This window comes from Astatotilapia calliptera, unplaced genomic scaffold (assembly GCF_900246225.1).
Source record: "Astatotilapia calliptera unplaced genomic scaffold, fAstCal1.2 U_scaffold_47, whole genome shotgun sequence".
In the NCBI taxonomy this organism is placed as follows: domain Eukaryota; kingdom Metazoa; phylum Chordata; class Actinopteri; order Cichliformes; family Cichlidae; genus Astatotilapia; species Astatotilapia calliptera.
Window position 1 is genome coordinate 66296 of NW_020535786.1, and position 19016 is coordinate 85311.

The 19016-nt window shown below is 42.6% G+C and overlaps 1 protein-coding gene across 2 annotated transcripts; it reads left to right on the plus strand.

The window, feature by feature from the left end:
- The first annotated feature begins 10733 nt into the window (after window positions 1-10733).
- On the plus strand, window positions 10734-17496 carry LOC113018157 (zinc finger MYM-type protein 1-like). 2 transcript variants are annotated; one of them, XM_026161225.1, is made up of 3 exons: window positions 12073-12102; window positions 12338-14720; window positions 14995-17496. In XM_026161225.1, exon 3 carries the CDS (start codon window positions 15243-15245, stop codon window positions 17412-17414), a length of 2172 nt encoding a protein of 723 aa, XP_026017010.1. In that variant the 5' UTR covers window positions 12073-12102; window positions 12338-14720; window positions 14995-15242; the 3' UTR covers window positions 17415-17496. The 2 variants fall into 2 exon arrangements, with proteins under 2 accessions (XP_026017009.1, XP_026017010.1); XM_026161224.1 differs by having other exon boundaries at window positions 10734-14720.
- The last annotated feature ends 1520 nt before the right edge of the window (window positions 17497-19016 follow it).

Sequence of the window (19016 nt, forward strand, 5' to 3'; positions counted from 1 at the left end):
TGAGGCTGTCTGCATCAGTGTCCATCTCCCACGTGTGTGATCATTAAATCATCGTTTGACTCAACCCGGCCGGACCAGTGTTGTTATTGTGGTTTTTTCTCTTGTCTCCATCCCCAATATTTTGAACCTTAACAGAAGGGATATTGATTCATCTAATTTAGAAAGTGTTCTGTATATTTTAGATAATAATTTGGGGGATTTAAGAGTAAGGAAATGTGCCGCACTTGGTGGTGTTTGTAATTCAACTTGACTGAGGTTAAATTTCTTTTTTATTATGGATTTAATTTGTTGATATTGTCACGGCTGCCGAGGCGAGCCGTGTGGAATAAATGAGGATCCAAGCGCAGGCAGTCGTAGAGGAGTGAAGGTGATTTATTGAACACAAAAGAATGTGAACAAACAGCAAACGGGGCTCGAACTAAACTAAACTGGGAAACGACTAAACTACAGAGCACAAACCTGAATGAAAAACGAGCAGAGGAGGATGACGATGAACAGCAGGGAGAAGACACGGTGGATACACAGACTGACACTGAGTAATACAGACGAACCGGCAACAGGCAGGAGAACACACAGGGCTTAAATACACACACCAGTAATCAGGGGATGAGAGACAGGAGGGCAACACAGCTGGGAGAAATCAGAGCTGACGGGACAGGGGAAATGTAAACTGAACACACTCACATCAGACATGAACCTTCAGAATAAAACAGGAAACTAACAGACACAGAGAACCAGACAGGACACTGAACTTGACAGGCAGACTCATGAGCAGACACTAACACCATGGCCAGACAGAGGGAACACAGAGAAGTGGGAGCAGGCAGGCAAAAAACAGAAACCTAACAAATGGCAAAATCACAACAGAATACACACTCGGAATGAACAAAAGCATAAAGAAACACAAAACACTGAGTCCTCAGACTCAGGACCATGACAGTTATTCTAAAAAAAATTTCTTGTTGATCCCATATTGTGCAACTAGTCTGTCAAATGGGATAAATTCTGTTCCCTCCAATATATGTTCTAAGTATTTAATTCCTTTACAACTCCATTCTGGGAAATTAATCATATTATTGTTTTGTAATATGTCAGGGTTATTCCAGATAGGTGTACGTTTGCATGGGATTAGTGAAGACTCCGTTATTTTTAGAAACTCCCACCATGCTGTCAGAGAGAAGCTGATGTTGATACTTTTAAAGCATTCATGTCTTTTGATGTTTGAGCTAATAAATGGTAGGTCTGAAATCTCTAGATCCTTGCATAGTGCCTGTTCAACATCTAGCCAGGGCTCATCTAGGAAGGTATGTTTTGACCATTCTGAGATGAACTGAAGCCTGTTGGCTAAGAAGTATTGGTGAAAATTAGGCAGATCTAATCCTCCTCTATCCTTGGTTCTTTGTAGCATTTTTAAGCTGATACGCGGGGGTTTATCTTTCCAAAGGAATTTGGAAATATATGAATCCAGAGATCTGAACCAATCTTGTGATGGTTTGTTAGGGATCATCAAAAATAAGTAATTTATTTTTGGCAAGATCATCATTTTTATAGTGGCGACCCTTCCCATGAGTGATATGGGTAAAGATTTCCATCTAGTCAGATCGCCTTCTACTTTCTTTAGAAGTGGGATGTGATTTAATTTAGTTAAGTCTGAAAGCTTAGGAGAAACATTAATACCTAAATATTTAATATTTCTGGATTGCAGTGGGGCAGAGGAAGAATTATGGAAGGAGCAGTTAATCAGAATCAGAATCAGAATCAGAAGAATCAGAAAGGGTTTTATTGCCAAATGTTGAGCAGGTTTACAACATTAGGAAATTGCTGCGGTGCTTCAGTGCAAACATACTGTCATAAATTGCGATTAAGTAGACATGAAAAAATAAAAGTAAGAATAAGAATTAAAAGTTCTACGTAGAAAGATATATGCATGAGATATACATGAGATATATACATGAGAATAAGAATTAAAAGTGCTACGTAGAAAGATATATACATGAGTGCAGGTGGTGATCAGTGCCAATATGGAATGATGCAGTGAACACAGTGTAGGGTCATGTGTTAGTGGTGGGAACAGTCATACGTTTATTGTTCATGTGTCCAACAGCAGAGGGGAAGAAACTGTTCTTATGGCGAGAGGTTCTGGTGCGAATGGACCGGAGCCTCCTGCCTGAGGGGAGCAGGTCAAACAGACTGTGTCCAGGGTGAGAAGGGTCAGCTGAGATCCGAGCTGCACGCCCCAGTGTCCTGGAGGTGTACAGGTCCTGCAGAGATGGGAGTAAGCAGCCAATCACCTTCTCAGCAGAGCGCACGACACGCTGCAGTTTCTGTTTGTCCCTGATAGTGGCTCCAGCGTACCACACGGTGATGGAGGAGGTGAGGATGGACTCGATGATTGCACTGTAGAATTGCATCATCGTCCGTGTTGGCAGGTTGAATTTCTTCAGCTGCCTCAGGAAGTACATCCTCTGCTGCGCTTTCTTGATGACGGAGGTGATGGTGGGCTCCCACTTCAGGTCCTGGGTGATGGTGGTACCCAGGAAGCGGAATGAGTCCACAGAGGTGATGGGGGTGTCAGTCAGGATGATGGGGGGGAGTGGGGCTGTGTGCTTTCTGAAGTCCACAATAATCTCCACTGTCTTCTGGGCATTCAGCACCAGGTTGTTGTGGCTGCACCAAGACACCAGACGTTCAACCTCCCTCCTGTAGGCAGATTCATCCCCGTCCGAGATGAGCCCGATAACGGTGGTGTCATCTGCAAACTTGATTAGCTTGACAGACTGGTGGGTGGAGGTGCAGCAGTTGGTATACAGGGAGAAGAGCAGTGGAGAAAGAACACAGCCCTGAGGGGAGCCGGTGCTGATGGTCCGAGAGTCCGAGACATTCTTTCCCAGCCTCACATGCTGCTTCCTCTCCGTCAGGAAGTCAGTGATCCACCGGCAGATGGGATCAGGCACATTCATCTGGGAAAGCTTGCCTTGGAGATGGTCTGGAAGGATGGTGTTGTAGGCAGAGCTGAAGTCCACAAACAGGATCCTGGCGTAGGTTCCTGGGGAGTCCAGATGCTGCAGGATGAAGTGAAGGGCCATGTTGATGGCGTCATCTACAGACCTGTTGGCTCTGTATGCAAACTGCAGGGGGTCCAGGAGGGGGGCCGTGAGGGTCTTGAGATGGGATAGAACTAGGCGCTCAAATGACTTCATGACCACAGATGTCAGAGCCACGGGTCTGTAGTCATTTAGTCCAGTGATCCTAGGTTTCTTGGGGACAGGGATTATGGTAGAGGACTTGAAGCAGGCAGGCACATGACATGCCTGCAGTGAGGAGTTGAAAATGCCAGAAAACACTGGGGCCAGCTCGTTTGCACAGTGTCTGAGGGTGGCAGGAGACACACCGTCTGGGCCGGGAGCTTTTCGAGCATTCAGACTCTTAAACTGCTTCCTCACATCTGCTTCATGAATATGAAGAGTTGTGGTGGGAGGAGGTGGTGTGAAATCCTCTTTTGTGTGGGGTGAGGAGGGGGGTGTTGTAGGTGAAGTGATTGAAGGTGGTGATGGCTCTATGGAGGGGGGAGAGGTGGGGGAATTAGTGTCCAAAGTGCCTCTATTGTTGGGGCCATTGGAGGTGTGAAGGCTGCCTGATGGCTCGTCAAAACGGCAGTAGAAGTCGTTAAGGGTGTTGGCTAAGAGCAAGTCATCAGTGGAGTGGGGGGTTTTAGGCTTGTAGTTTGTGATATTCCTAAAACCTTTCCACACAGAGGCCGAGTCATTCTCTGAGATCTGCTGCTGCATCTTCTCAGAGTGCTGATGTTTAGCAATGTCCACTTCTTTAGTGAACCTGTGAACCTTAATGGGGAGAACTGTAGATTTTGGCCAGTTAATTGAATAATCTGAAACTCTTGAAAACCAGTTTATTAGAGTAATTACCTCAGAGAGCTTGATTGAAACTTCAATGAGACAGTGACACCAAGTAGAATTATAAATGTCACATAGCCCCAAACATGTCTTTTTCAAAGCCTGCGGTGAAGAGAAAGGTTGGTGATGAGCACCGACAATTTCAGGAAAAGTGGGAAATGCAATATTTCTTTGTTGAGCATAGGGGCACCCCGACCTTTCTTATTTGCACAGAGAAAGTTGCGCTGCACAAGGAATACAATTTGAAACGTCATTACACAACTAGACATGCTGAGCTGGATGCAAAATACCAGGGAGACGAGAGAGCGAACCGGATTGCCAGTCTTAAAACAGATCTACTGAGGCAGCAAGATTTCTCCAAGAAAGCAACCAAAGAGAATAATGCAGCAGTCGGAGCCACGTGGTTAGTGAGATGATTGCTAAAGCAGGGAAGCCATTCACAGAAGGTGGATTTGTCTAAAAGTGCATATTGCAGGCTGCAAATATAGTCTGTCCGGGAAAGAAAGGTCAGTTTAGCAACATCAGCCTTTCTGCCAACACCGCAGCAGATCGCATTTCTGACCTGTCAAGTGACATTTCTGACCAACTGTGTGAGAAAGCCAAATGTTTCAGTGTATACTCAGTCGCTCTTGATGAGACCACAGACATCACCGACACTGCCCAGCTCCCAATGTATGTCCGTGGTGTTGATGACAGTTTTGAAGTGATGGAGGAGCTGCTCACAGTAATTCCAATGCATGGCCAGACCACCGCTCAGCAGATATTTACAAGCTGTGTGATGCCATTGAGAATGTTGGTTTGCCATGGAAGAGGTTTGTTGGAATAACAACAGATGGAGCGCCATCAATGACAGGGAGGAAACATGGACTGGTGGCACAAAACAAACTGGAAGAGGAAGGCGTGGAGGAGGCCATTGCTCTGCACTGCATCATCCATCAGCAGGTCCTTTGCAGCAAATGCCTGAAGTTTGACAATGTGATGTCTATTGTTGTGAAATGCATCAACCAAATCAAATCCAGGGGCTTAACCCTTTAAGACCTACCATAGAACCAAGTCCGCAAGAGCTTATATTTTATTTTTACATACTGTGGAGCCATTTTTGGGAGCATTTCAAGTTGCTATACATCAATACAACCATTATAGCCCAAACTTTAATAATATGTCTGCATTAAGTGCATAGTAATTACATAAATTGCAAAAAAGTGCAATAAACTACAAAAAAATTGAAAATCGTTTTTGTTTTTTTTAACATATATTTCTAGTTAGAGAAATTTAAGAGGCTTATCCCTCAAAACTGTAAATACAAAAAAGTTGCACAAACTAGTTTCCCACCACAGGAAATTTATTTTAAGTGTCTTCATAGTTTTATTTTTGAAATACACCAATTTTTATATACTGCAGGAAAAACGAAAATAAATATTATAGTGCAAATTTGCAAAATAACAGCACATGCATCAAAATAAACTATTTCCAGCAGTGCAATATGATTCCTAAGCATCCCCGAAACGACACAGAAAGTCATAAACTCAAACATAACTTTTAAAAACACAAGTATAGGCTCATAAGGTCCCGATCGTAAAAAACTATATTTCCGCAAAATGACGTCACTTCCGGTTTCGGGCAGGTCATGCGGTCATGTGATAGTTCGCGCTGATGGACGTAGGAAGTGTTACAAAAAGCTGATCGGATCGGCGAAGCGTGTTTCTGGAATATCATGTTTTTGTTGCTGCAAGTGATTTTTATGCAGTTTTTGCAAAGCTATATGTGGAAGAAAACTGTGACCTAGGACAAGCTGACGGCATAAGATGTAAGTACAACTCCTCCAGTTTCATATGCAAAAAAAATGATTGCGCTAGCTTACGTGGTTGCAGAGCTACCGGGATTTAAAAATAGTTACGCAAAACAGAGCGTGCCCGCTCCGATTGGCTGTAAAGGGTTAAAGCACCGCAGGTTCTGTGCTTTTTTAGAGGAAATGGAGTCAGAATATGGGGATGTGCTCGACTTCACTGAGGTACGTTGGCTCAGCAGGGGAAATGTATTAAAGAGACTTTTTGAGTTGAGAGCAGAAGTGAAGCCTTCATGGAGAAGGATGGAGTTAGTGTTCCTGTGCTAACTGATCCCAAATGGCTCATGGACTCAGCTTTTCTTGTTGATATGACAAATGAGCTTAATGTACTGAACAAGACGTTACAAGGCCAGGGGCAACTTGTCAGTGCTGCCTACTACAACGTGAGAGCATTCTCCACAAAACTGGCGCTCTGGAAAGCTCAGCTCTCTCAGACAAACCTTTGCCATTTCCCAGCATGCAAGGCACTCGTGGATGCAGGCACACCATTCAGTGCTGACGAGTATGTTGATGTCATTTTGAGGCTACAGGAGGAATTTGATCACAGATTTGCTGACTTCAAGACACACAGAGCCACCTTTCACATTTTTGCTGACCCCTTCTCCTTTGATGTGCAAGATGCCCCTTCTGTGCTTCAAATGGAGCTCATTGAGCTGCAGTGCAACTCTGAACTCAAAGCAAAGTTCAGGGAGGTGAGTGGAAAAGCAGACAAGCTTGGACAATTTTTGAGAGAATTGAGCCCTAGTTTCCCTCGGCTTTCCCGAATGTTCAAGCGGACCATGTGCCTTTTTGGTAGCACATACTTGTGCCAAAAGCTCTTCTCCACCTTGAACTTCAATAAGTCCAAGTACAGGTCCAGACTTACGGATGATCATCTTCAAGACATACTGAGGGTCGCAACTGCTTCCTCCCTCAGGCCAAATCTGGCTCGGCTATGCGAGAGGAAACGCTGCCAGGTCTCTAGCAGCAAGGAGTAGGCAAGAGAAGCCATGTTCAGAAGAACAGTTCATTTTCTACAGTGTTCCATTCATGTTCAGAAGAAGGTTATAGAACTGTTAATACAGACATTTCAATCTAAACACAGCAGATATAGAAGACTGAAAAAAACACATAAGTTCACTGACTAAAAATATCTTATTATTATTTTTTATGTATTACAGATTGATTTATTTTCTTATTAATTCTTAATTTGTTCATTTATTTTTCATATTTTGTGTTAGAAAATAAAAATAAAGAGATTTGAGAAGATTGGAATTTTTTAACCATGCCTTTCTTGTGGAAAACCTAATGCGGCCCAGCCTCACCCAGACTCTGCCTGCAGCGGCCCCCAGCTAAATTGAGTTTGAGACCCCTGTCCTACACCATAAATCAGTAAGAGAGGGTACGACCTTTCTCATGGCCCCAAGTGGTGTGTGCATGCCAGAGCACTCTGGAAGGTACACAGATCATTATGCAATCAATTATACAACTCTAAGCATATATGAGTAAATATTTCTAAGCATAAATGACAATCAACAATATAAACCTCACAGCTGGTTTTAATAACAGAATTCATTTGTTTCTCAAATGAGAAAGAGCTATCGAGAAACATTCCTAAATCTTTAGTTCTGAACTTTTCCCGTTGTTCCAAGGTCAACATTATTAGATAATGCTAATTCTTTTCCCTTACATTATAACAATGTGAGGAGTTAATGCTAAGTATACTGCCATTAGCGGCTAATTCTAATTAGTGGTGAATAATTATTAGTAGCTAATGCTAATATCGTTTTCTCTTCCTTTTTAACAATGTGAACAGCTAGTGCTAGGTAGGCTGATGCTAGCAGCTAATGCTAATTTGACGTGAATTAGCACTAGTGAGGAGTTAATGCTAAGTAGGCTGCCATTAGTGGCTAATGCTAATTTTAGATGAAAAAGCATTAGCAGCTAATGCTCATATTGTTTTCCTTTGCTTTGTAAGAATGACAGCAGCTAATGATACGAAGTCTACCATTATTAACTATTGTTAATTTGATGTAAATTAGCATTATCCGATAATGGTAACCCTTTTCCCCTGCATTATAACGATGTCAGGAGTTAATGCTAACTAGGTCGCCATTAGGGGCTAACTCTAATTAGGTGAATAATTATTAGCAGCTATTGCTAATATTGTTTTCCCTTCCCTTTTAACAATGTGAGCAGCTAATGCTAATTTGATGTGAATTAGCATTATATTAGTGAGCAGTTAATGCTAAGTAGGCTGCCATTATTAACTAATGCTACTTTGACATGAATTAGCATTATGTGCTAATACTAATACTGTTTTCCCTTACTTTTTAACAATGTGAGAGGCTAATTCTAAGTACGCTCTTGTGAATAGCTAATTCTAATTTAGTGTGAATTAGCATTATTCAATAATGCTAACACTGTTTTCTCTTACTTATTAAAAATGATAGTAGCTAATACTAATCCTCTTTTCCGTTGGGTAACAACGATGTGAGGAGTTAATGCTAAGTAGGCTGCTTTTAGAGGCTTATTCTAATTAGGGCTGAATAATTATTAGTAGCTAATGCTAATACCGTTTTCTCTTTCCTTATAACAATATGAGCAGCTAATGCTAATTTGATGTGAATTAGCATTATATTAGTGAGGAGTTAATGCTAAGTAGGCTACAATTAGCAGCTAAAGCTAATTTGAGGTGAATAAGCATTAGTAGCTTATGCTAATATCCTTTTCTCTTGTGTTATAATGATGTGAGTGTCACGGTCCTGGGTCTTATGACCCAGTGTTTTGAGTTTCAGTTCTTTTGATGCTGTTAGTGTATGTTCTAGCCTATTATGTGTCCTATGTGCATCTGTTTATCAGTTCCCCCTTGTATGTGTCATACCCTGTGAAGTCTCCCTTGCCCTTCCCTTCGTGTGTTTCTTATCTATTTGTCTTATGTTGTTAGGTCTGCATTTCATTAGATTTATATTTATTTTATTTTTTTTACTATTTAATTTGTAAAAATGTATACACACACACACACACACACACACACATAGAAAACATTTAGTATACACATCCAGAAATGCATACACTATTATATATTGTACATATATTTATTAGTTTCAGGTTGGCCATTCTTGTATTTTGCTCGTTTGTGTTGTTGTGTTTTGCACATCTCTGTTGCTTCTGGGGCTCGCACACAAGAATTTCACTCGCATGTGCTGTGCCAGTGTGCCTGCACATGTGATGTGACAATAAAAGTGATTTGATTTGATTTGATTTGAGATTTCCTGTTTTATTTTGAAGGGTTCCTGTGTCCCTAGGTTCAATGTTGTTACTGTTACGATCCCCTTGTCACGTCGTTATGTTCATGTGTGCCAGCTGTTTCCCCATGTGTTCCCACTTCCCTCATTATCCTCCTGTGTGTATTTAGTCCGTGTGCTTTCAGTCATTCATTGTCAGGTCGTCTGCTCATCCATGTCTCATCTCCAGGTATCGCTGTCAGTTCACTATGGTTAAGGTTTTTCATGTTTTGTTATTAGTTCACCTAGTTTAGGTTATTGTTTAGTTTTCACCGATGCCCTATTATTTTGTACCCTCGTTGCTAGCCTCAATAAACGGCTTGTTTTGTTAATCCACCCCACGTTTTGGTCTGCGTTTGAGTCCTCCTCTGCAACACATACGGTCTGCCCCAGCCAGACCGTGACAGTGAGACGTTAATGCTAAATAGGCTTCCATGAGTGACTCCTTTCCCTTGCATTATAAAGATGTGAAGAGTTTATGCTAAGTAAGCTGCCATTAGCAGCTAATGCTAATACTGTTTTCCCTTTCTTTATACAACTTGAGCAGCTATTGCTAAGTAGGCCACTTTTCTCTGCTAAGGATTTGTGTGACCATGATGGAAACTCTGATAAGCTAATACTGCTAAGCTAATGCTGTTTGTGGGCCCTGTTAGAATCAATATTTCATTCTCATTCTGTTGTTTGAGAACAATAACAGAAAAATGTGCACTGGAGAACAAATTTATTGTGAATTCAGCTGTGAATGTACAGTTTGTCATTATTTAAGCTTCCATTTTCAAATGTTAGCTGACACTTTATTAGGTACACTGGTATCTATATCAGGTACACCTGTGACCTAAATGTTCCTGCAAACAGACTCCTTGGAGACCCCTACATAAATATCCATGAACTATCCAGCTAGACTAGTGTGTCTGTCCCTGAAAATATTCCTGCAAGTGTGATTGTTCATGTGTCATCTGCAGGAAACAAACAGGAAGTGAGTGAAAGACACGGGAAATGTTTCCAGCTCTTCCTCCTCTATAAGATTTTTTTCTCCATACCTGAGAGTGTCCAGTCTCCAGTCTGGATCCTTCAGTCCAGCCGACAGCAGCTTCATTCCTGAGTCACCTGGATGATTGTAGCTCAGGTCCAGCTCTCTCAGATGGGAGGGGTTGGAGCTCAGAGCTGAGACCAGAGAAGTACAGCTTTCCTCTGTGATCAGACAGCCTGACAGACTGCAGACACACAAAACAACAATCTATCTGTCAACAGTTGTTTTCTCTTTGTCACAATAACATCTATCCATCCATTGTAACTTTATTTATAAGTGACAATACCCAACAGACAACAACAGTCATCTGAAGCTGTTTAACAGTGTAAGGTAACCGCCTCCACTGTGAGCAGCACTTGGTGATGGTGGGAAGAAGAACTCCCTTTGACACAAAGATCCTCCCAGTGAAAACAGGCTCCAGGAGGAGCATCTACCATGACTGGTTGCAGGGTGAGGGGAAAGAGAAGAGATGAGCTCAGAGAGACAAGAACAAAATGGAGAGACAAAAGTTAAGGACATGCAGTAGTGACATATAAAAGCATCAGGAGTGAAAAGAGGGGAGAAGAAAGCAGAGCATCATGGGAAGTCCACCAACAGCCTGAGCCTATAGCAGCATAACTAAGGGATGGTTCAGGGTCACCTGATCCAACTCGAACTATAAGCTTTATAAAAAAGGAAAGTTTGAAGCTGATCTTCAAAGTAGAGAGGGTGTCTGTCTCCTGAACTCAAACTGGGAGCTGCTGTCACACCCAGTCCAACATAGCCAGGCTTTCTTTGCTGCTTTGACAAAACCTCAAATCCCAGTCAGAGATGGTGAGCATCATCACAGTGATGATCATTTCTCTGTTAACCCAGGCTTTCTGCTTCAGGATCTGTGCAGGCTCACAGAACAAGGAGACCTTTAAACATCATTTCACTAAATGGATGGACTGAGCTCAGCCTACAGATGAACTGGTGCCAGAGATCATAAAGAACATCAAACAGTCAAATTCAACACTTTTAATGGAAATATGAGATTAATGCTGCAGACAATCATGAAGCTGCTGAATTCATGAACATCAAGAATGCAGAGAGTGGTAAAATAAAGATTTGACCTCAGTGTGCTCAGTGTTCCTGTCTATTCCTAACATATTCCTAACATGATAGCTGCACTTTAGAGCTCTAAAACTGGAACTGACACATGTTTAAACTCTACATGTTACTCAGTACATTCAGTTCTGACACTCGCCCACAGTCCAACAAAGGAAACATGGAGATCACATCAGTTTGTCATCAAAGTCTAATTATTAGGGCAACTTAACCTGTTATTATCTCGTTAACTCATTAACTGATTAACATCAGCAATTATTTTAATCACAGTGTTTAAAATCATGATTATTGTGAAAGTGCTCACTGGCTCTGAATATTACAGCCATGGGTCACAGGAGGGATGTTGACCAGTGCTGGCTTGAAATGGGCGTCATTATGCGTCTCAGCCAATGGGAGCATTGAGGGTGGGCCTAATACTACTGCAGCGCTCACATGACCCAGGACAGAAAGAAAGGGGCGGGAACAGAAACATGGAGACAGGTACAGATCTTTGACATGTTCATTTTAAACTGTTCCAGGAGGCAGTGTTGATACAACTAAAGTTATCTGTTGTTGAAGAAGTCGGTCTAAGGAACGTTCTTAGGATCAACAAATGACGGCATGTATGAGCCTCAAGACGCAGCATCACAAGAAGAACACATGAGCTGTAGAAAAAGGAGAGGCTATGAAAGCCACGGCGTTACAACATGAACCAGCTGTTGGTCTCTCTGGAGACTACTGGGCGTGGCTGGGTAACCATGGTTACCTGTGAGTTACAGAAACGTGCAGAACATGTGATTCATGTTGCACAGCAGTGGGACATTTGAAATACAGTCAGCACACTCAGTACAGATAGTGCATCAAATATGATGCTGCTGCCAGACGTCTGCCTTTGAACACGTCCCTGCATCGCGCACAACACCAAGGTTGCCATGGCAATCCCAGCTGACAGGGACAAAGTGCACAGCTGGAAGCCTGCAGGTATATTTAACATGATGTATTTCTCAGTGTCCTGTCTGTGTGTGAGAGACAAACAGCCTCTGTATGTGTGTGTAAATACAGCATGAATATGTAGAGGACATGTTTGTGGATATAAGTAAATGAAAGCTCTGCGTCATTTGAATCTTCTTGTTTCTGTTGCAGGTCTGTGACTGAACTTCTGGGAGGAGAAACGTTGGTTTCATGCTCTGTGATTCTATTTTGTCATCTCTCTCAGGTGATGGAGAGCTCAGATGATGACCCCGCCTACGTGGTCAAATTCAAGTCTACATTCAGAACAGACCTTGAGACACGCAAGCAAAATGCCAACATTGTATATGTGAAAACTGCTGCTGGAGCCAGATTCAAGGAGCTCAAGTGTTTACCCAGGTCTTACTGAACTTACTGCAGGAACAGAGGGTTGTTGGAGGGAAACCTGTGGAAGCAACAACATCCGAGCCACCAGAGAAGAAGTTGGCCCTGTTGGTGCTTCATCAGAGTGTGAACAGGAGGAAGACTCAGCTGAGAACAGTGTGGTGGATACAGAGCAGAGCCCACCATCAGTACAGAGGCCTGTCCATTAGAGTGCTGCTCCAACATGCAGCACATGTACTTGGCCACAGCTGCAACATCTGTACCTGTGAAAGCTTCTTCTCTGTTGCTGCTCATATTGTGCAGAAGAAGAGAGTTTCTTTATCATCAGAAAATGTCAATGAGCTTGTGAGTCTTAGCAGCTGGCTCGGTGCAGAGGAGGAAGAACATGTCAAGTCAGAGGAAGATAAATGCAGTTCATGTTGTCAACTCAACCTGGACTGTTGAAAGAGTTTTTCTTTGTCTTGTTTCTGACTGAGATTCTCCAAAGGAAATCCAGCACAAACACACACTTCACACACTCAAAGTCCTGCACAGTAAATGAGCTGATGAGCGTTTGTGCTGCTGCCTGATAACAGAACAATAGTTCTGCTGCTTCCTGTTCTGGAAACACACATTTATAAATGTTCACTTGCTGTTGATCAAAGGTATGTTGGTGGCTCTGGACGCTGAGGGAACTTTGTAAAAAACTAGATCAAATGTTAACGTCCTGGCAGAGGCAAAGAACTTTGATTTGATATTTGATTAGATTCATGTTTCAGCTCAGACTGACAGAAATATTTGAACTGCTGCTGTGTTAAAGGGAACACTGCTGTTAGAAAGCACCTGATCTGTTTCTGCACACTGAATGTTGCACTTCTCATACTGCAGTACTCACTGGCGTGCACAGATAGAGACGAGGTGGTGCTGAAGCACTTGCCCTTTTGCCCTCAGTCCAAAAAAGTGCCCTTTTGAAAGACGTGATTTTTTTTTTAAAGCTGCGCGATTTAAAAAGGTGTGAAAATAATGGCTTGATTTGTGCCCCTTCTTCAAAGACACCCGAACCCTGTCGCTTTTTCACTGTCACCGTGTCACGTGAACACGCTTGCAGTTCATTTGTTGTGAGGCGTGTAGCAGTGGCATGACATAGGACTACTTGGAGTAGGCATAGTAGGCTAACTATAGGGACTGGGAGCCACGGCGGACAACACGGCAGCTCTTTCCCTTCCCAACCAGTCAGGTAACCCATGAATCGAGTGAAATTATTCTGTTTGCCCTCTAAGACCAACCTGCAATTGTTTTGTTGTGAAGTAGCCTGTCAGAAACTGCACATGACAAACTTTGCCAGCTTGCCCCCTCCATATGGATAAACAAAAAAACGACACATTTAAAATGTAACCTAAACCATTTAGGCAACCCCACTCTCCATCAATTCCGACCTTTTTGCATACACTATTGAAAATATCACGTTATGCTATAGGCTACATGCCGTTAGCCAGAGGGCTCTTTTGAGCCCATTTTTCGTTACAAATTTTAGGATGATCTCACGGAAATCTGTGAATAAATACAAAGTTTTCAAACTGAAGTCAGTGACGGGAAGACATCACACTTTTTAGAGATGGAACTGCAGAAAAACCTAAAACCTTGACATGATTATGAATAATAGAATTATGGACGTTTCTCCGTTTTTGTGGATTAGCCTTTCCATAACTAACGTCAGCTACTGTCCTACTTTGGTAAGATTGAAATTAATGTCTTTGACTGTCTTTAGTAGGTGTCTCCTGTGAGAAAGTTAGAACACCGTCCAACTGTCTTTAGCCTAACTGGTTGTTACTGACTCAGCGATGCTCGCAGACATTTACGCACTGTGTTGTGACCTGATTGTGACAGAACAGTGACGTTGTTATTGGTAGTTTGAAGGGTACGGTGTTGGGGGTGGTGCATGTTAAAAGTTTTGAGAAGCACTGGTTAGACATGTTAATTTTTTTTGGTGTAACATATTGGCAACATTAAGACATTAATTTGCTAAAGGAAAAATAGGCAGTTCCCAATTGCCTGTGAAAACGACCATTCTGCCCTGTGCTTGTAATGACCACAGTCAGTCTTATTCGTTCTCATACATTTTGGTCTATTTATTTACTAATTTCAGCAAGCATAATGCCTAGGAAAGAGAGGCTGAGAAAGGAGAAAGAAAGGGATCTACAACAGGCAGCCCAGGGAAGCAGTTCTCTGCTCTCCTGGATGAAAGCAAAGGAAAATGAAGATGAAAGGTCAGAGTCAAGGGCAGAGTCAGGTTCTATTTTAATGTTTTAATGTAACCTGCTCCTTGCAGTTAATTCTATTGGAAAATCTTAAAAGCTGTTCACACTTAGTTTTTAATGAACTTAATCAGCAGGCATTGCGCTAACTATTATTTTGTACCTACGAAAGTTATTTCTATGTTACAAGACTTGCAGTATGGGTTATTATTAAAACTATCTGTTTAAGCTTATTATTATGATAAATAATAATACTATTATTATTATTATTATTGTTCCATTGTAGTCAGTCACAGCAGGGAAGCAGCTCTATGCCATCTACCAGCATAGCAGAAGAGGGAGATATAGAAACAGATGAAGCCGCGACCAATGCAGCAACAGGTTCAGTTAGGCCTACAGACACTGATGTAGTGCTCTCTGAAGACCACAATGAGGAAGAACAGATCGATCACATAATGTCAAAGTTAGCAGCTTTACAATACCCAACAGATCCAACACACATTTAAAATAAAGCGCAATGACAGATACGTTTCAATGTGCTGCAATGTGGGCCCATGTCAGCCTGATATACCTTACCCAAAAACTGAGGGGAGATCATTCCAGAAACAGTGGTTTTCTGCTAATGTGTGGCTGGAATACTCACCCACTGCTAATTCAATGCATTGTTTTAGTTGTCGGCTTTTCCTCTCGGATGAAAAATATAAAAGCAGAACAGCCTGGACAACTGATGGCATCAGAAAGAGGAGTACTGCTCTTGAAAAAATCAAACAACACTCCAGCGCAGAGATGCACATGACAAGCATGGTTAGATGGATCAATTTCCAGAAAAAGGCCCTTCAGTCTGCATTTGATGTTTCAGACGTAAAAGGGGTGGAAGTTAGAGAGCGAGAGAGGCAGACAAACAAAGAAATCCTGACAAGATTAATTGACCTAACAGTGTATCTTGCACGTCAGGGACAAGCATTCCGAGGTCATGATGAGAGTGAGTCCAGTGATAACCGTGGCAATTTTCGTGAATTAGTCAATGTATTTTCCCGCTACGATAGTATGCTGAAAATGCATTTGGAAAAAATTGCCACAGTTAAAGCCACCAAGACAAGGCCCCAGGTGTCACTGCTTTCCAACAGAAGTCAAAATGACATCATTGCAGCACTAGGAACTTACATCAGGAAGGAGATACAACGTGAAATAAAAGAGGCTGAAATGTATTCCATTCTACTTGATGAAACCTCTGATGTTTCACACAAAGAGCAAGTGTCATTTGTTGTGCGATATTTTCATCATATGCAAATAAAGGAGAGATTCATCGAAGTGTGCAATGTTGATACAACTACAGGCCAGGAGCTGGAGAATACAGTGTTCTTGCTTCTGCAAAAGAATGGCCTAGAGATGAAGAACATGTATGGTCAAGGCTATGATGGAGCAGCCAACATGAGTGGCATGTATAAAGGTCTCCAAGCTAGAATCCGTGCACACAATGAGAAGGCCCTCTATGTGCACTGCAAAGCCCATTGGCTCAATTTGGTACTAGTGGAGGCATCAAAGTCCAGCAAGCATTTTGTGACATTTTTCAACTTGGTGGAGAAATTGTATGCCTTTTGCTCAGGCTCCCCAAAGCGTCATGCTGCCTTGGTCAAATTTCAGGAGTCTCTCTTTCCTGGACAACGTGTTATGGAGCTCCAGCAGCTGTCAGATACTCGATGGGCTTGCAGGGAAAAAGCACTGAAGGCACTTCAGAGAAATTTGAAAGCCATTTTGATGCTCCTTGATGACATCAGTGACAGTGACCCACCTAACCTGGCCCAAGGTGATGCTCAGATGTACAGAAATGCCATTAATTTTATGTTCATTCTCTGCATGGAAATCACCACACCAGTATTCGAAGTCACTGCTTTGGCATCAGATTCTCTGCAGGAAGAAGGGTTGGACCATTCCACTGCCTACAAGGTAATTGATGGTGTGCTTCACACATTGCAAACCATGAGGTCTGAGGAGAAATTTGGAGAGATATTTAGATGTGCATCAGAGAAGGCAGAGAGTTTCAACATTCCAGTACCTACCGTGGTGCCTGGTCAGGAGAGAAAGCGGAAAGTTCCAGTGCGTTTCCAACACAGCACCACAGTGTCTCAAGTAGGTGCTCAGTTTGAGTCAGTGGAGGCATATTTCAGGAGTGGTGTATATTTCACCTTTCTGGACATCATGACTGGGGAACTGAACAGGAGGTTCAAAGGGGACAATACTGGAAGCCCAACGGCCAGAATCATTCGGTCCTTCCAGCCCTTAACTGTGCATGCTAACTGGGTAGGCCCACCAAACCCAGAAGCCATTGAAGCTGTCCACATCCTCTGTGAATTCTATGGAGAAGATGAGGACCAGCTCAAAACAGAATTAAAGGTCTTCCACTCCAGCTTTAGTTCAAAAGACCTCAGAGAAATATTTCTGATACTGAGGGAAAACAATGGCCAGCTGATCTTTCCTGCCTTTGTCAAAATGATTCAGATCTACGCAACACTACCAGTGACAACTGCAACAGTTGAAAGATCTTTTTCAAAGCTAAAAATAATCAAAAATAAACTAAGAAGTTTGTGTGGAGAAGAAAGGTTGTCTGATCTCCTCTTGTTGGCCATTGAGAAAGATGTGGAGATCAATTACAACGAGGTCATCAACATCTACAAAGACATGGCACCAAGAAGGATGCTTCTTTAGAGCAGTACACTCCATTTAATGGACACTTGAGAATATGTATGTATATAGTTTAGAGTTGGATACAGATTTTATCTTTTTGTGGTGTGATTTTTGATTTTTAGAGAATTTTTTGAAATAAAAGTCAAATTGAATAGAATAGAATTCAACTTTATTGTCATTGCACATGCACAGGTACAGGGCAACGAAATGCAGTTTGCATCCATCCAGAAGTGCTTTAGTGATATAGATATATTACAATATATATTAGCAATAGTATAGATATGTAAGTATATTACAGAAATGGGTCTATTATGGTATGTTATCATGTACACGGTATGAAGTATGTTGTGAATATTCTATAACTAAGTATGTAAAGGCTGTAGTGAGTACAAGCTATGTACAGGCTATGAACAGGATATAAATATGAAAAACTATACAGAATATGAAATAAATAACCTTACAGAAATTTGAGATATACAGCTATACAGAAATGGGAACTATGCAAGTTGTAAACAGTTGTAGGATTAAAGATTATTGAATGTACAGAATGATTATTTACACAGAGCTATACAGTAGTGCAGTTAAGATAAGTGAGGGTGTAGATAGTTTCTACAGAGGCTATGTAAAGTGCTAGTGGTTGTGAGTGGTGGTTCAGTCCATGTTATTATTGTGTGTTTGAGGGTACAGTTGTCCATTGTGGGGGTGTGTATGTTCAGTGCATGAGTTTAACGTGGGTCAGATGTCAGGAGGCAGAGTTCAGGAGTCTGACAGCTGTGGGGAAGAAGCTGTTCCGGTACCTGGTGGTCTTAGTCCGGAGGCTCCTGTGGCGCCTCCCAGAGGGCAGGAGGGTGAAGACTCTATGTGATGGGTGACTGGGGTCTTTGATGATTTTCCCAGCCCTTTTCAGACACTGCTTCCTGTAGATGTCTTTTATGGCAGGAAGTGGTGCTCCGGCGATGCGCTGGGCAGTTTTCACGACCCTCTGCAACGCCTTCCGGTCCGAGGCAGAGCAGTTCCCGTACCAGACTGTTATACAGTTGGTCAGGATGCTCTCTATGGTGCAACGATAGAAGTTCACCAGGATGTCTGAGGACAGGTGGTTCTTCCTCAGGGTCCTCAAGAAGAAGAGGCGCTGGTGAGCCTTCTTGACCAGCTTGGAGCAGTTGGTCGTCCAGGTGAGATCCTCGGAGATGTGGACTCCCAGGAACTTGAAGCTGCTCACACGCTCCACAGCCGTCCCCTTAATGTGGATGGGTGGATGTGGGTCAGCATTCCTCCTGTAGTCCACGATGAGCTCCTTGGTCTTCTCGGTGTTAAGCAGCAGGTTGTTTGTGTCGCACCACTCAGCCAGACGATCCACCTCCTCTCTGTAGGCGGCCTCATCGTTGTCACTGATGAGGCCAATCACCGTGGTGTCATCTGCAAACTTAATGATGGTGTTGGAACCATCAGCAGGTCTGCAGTCGTGGGTGAAGAGGGAGTAGAGGAAAGGGCTCATCACACAGCCTTGTGGTACACCGGTGTTCATTGTGATGGTAGATGAGCAGTGGTTATCCAGCTGGACATGTTGGGGGCGGTTGGTCAGGAAGTCCAGTAACCATTTGCAGATGAGGGAGCTGATGC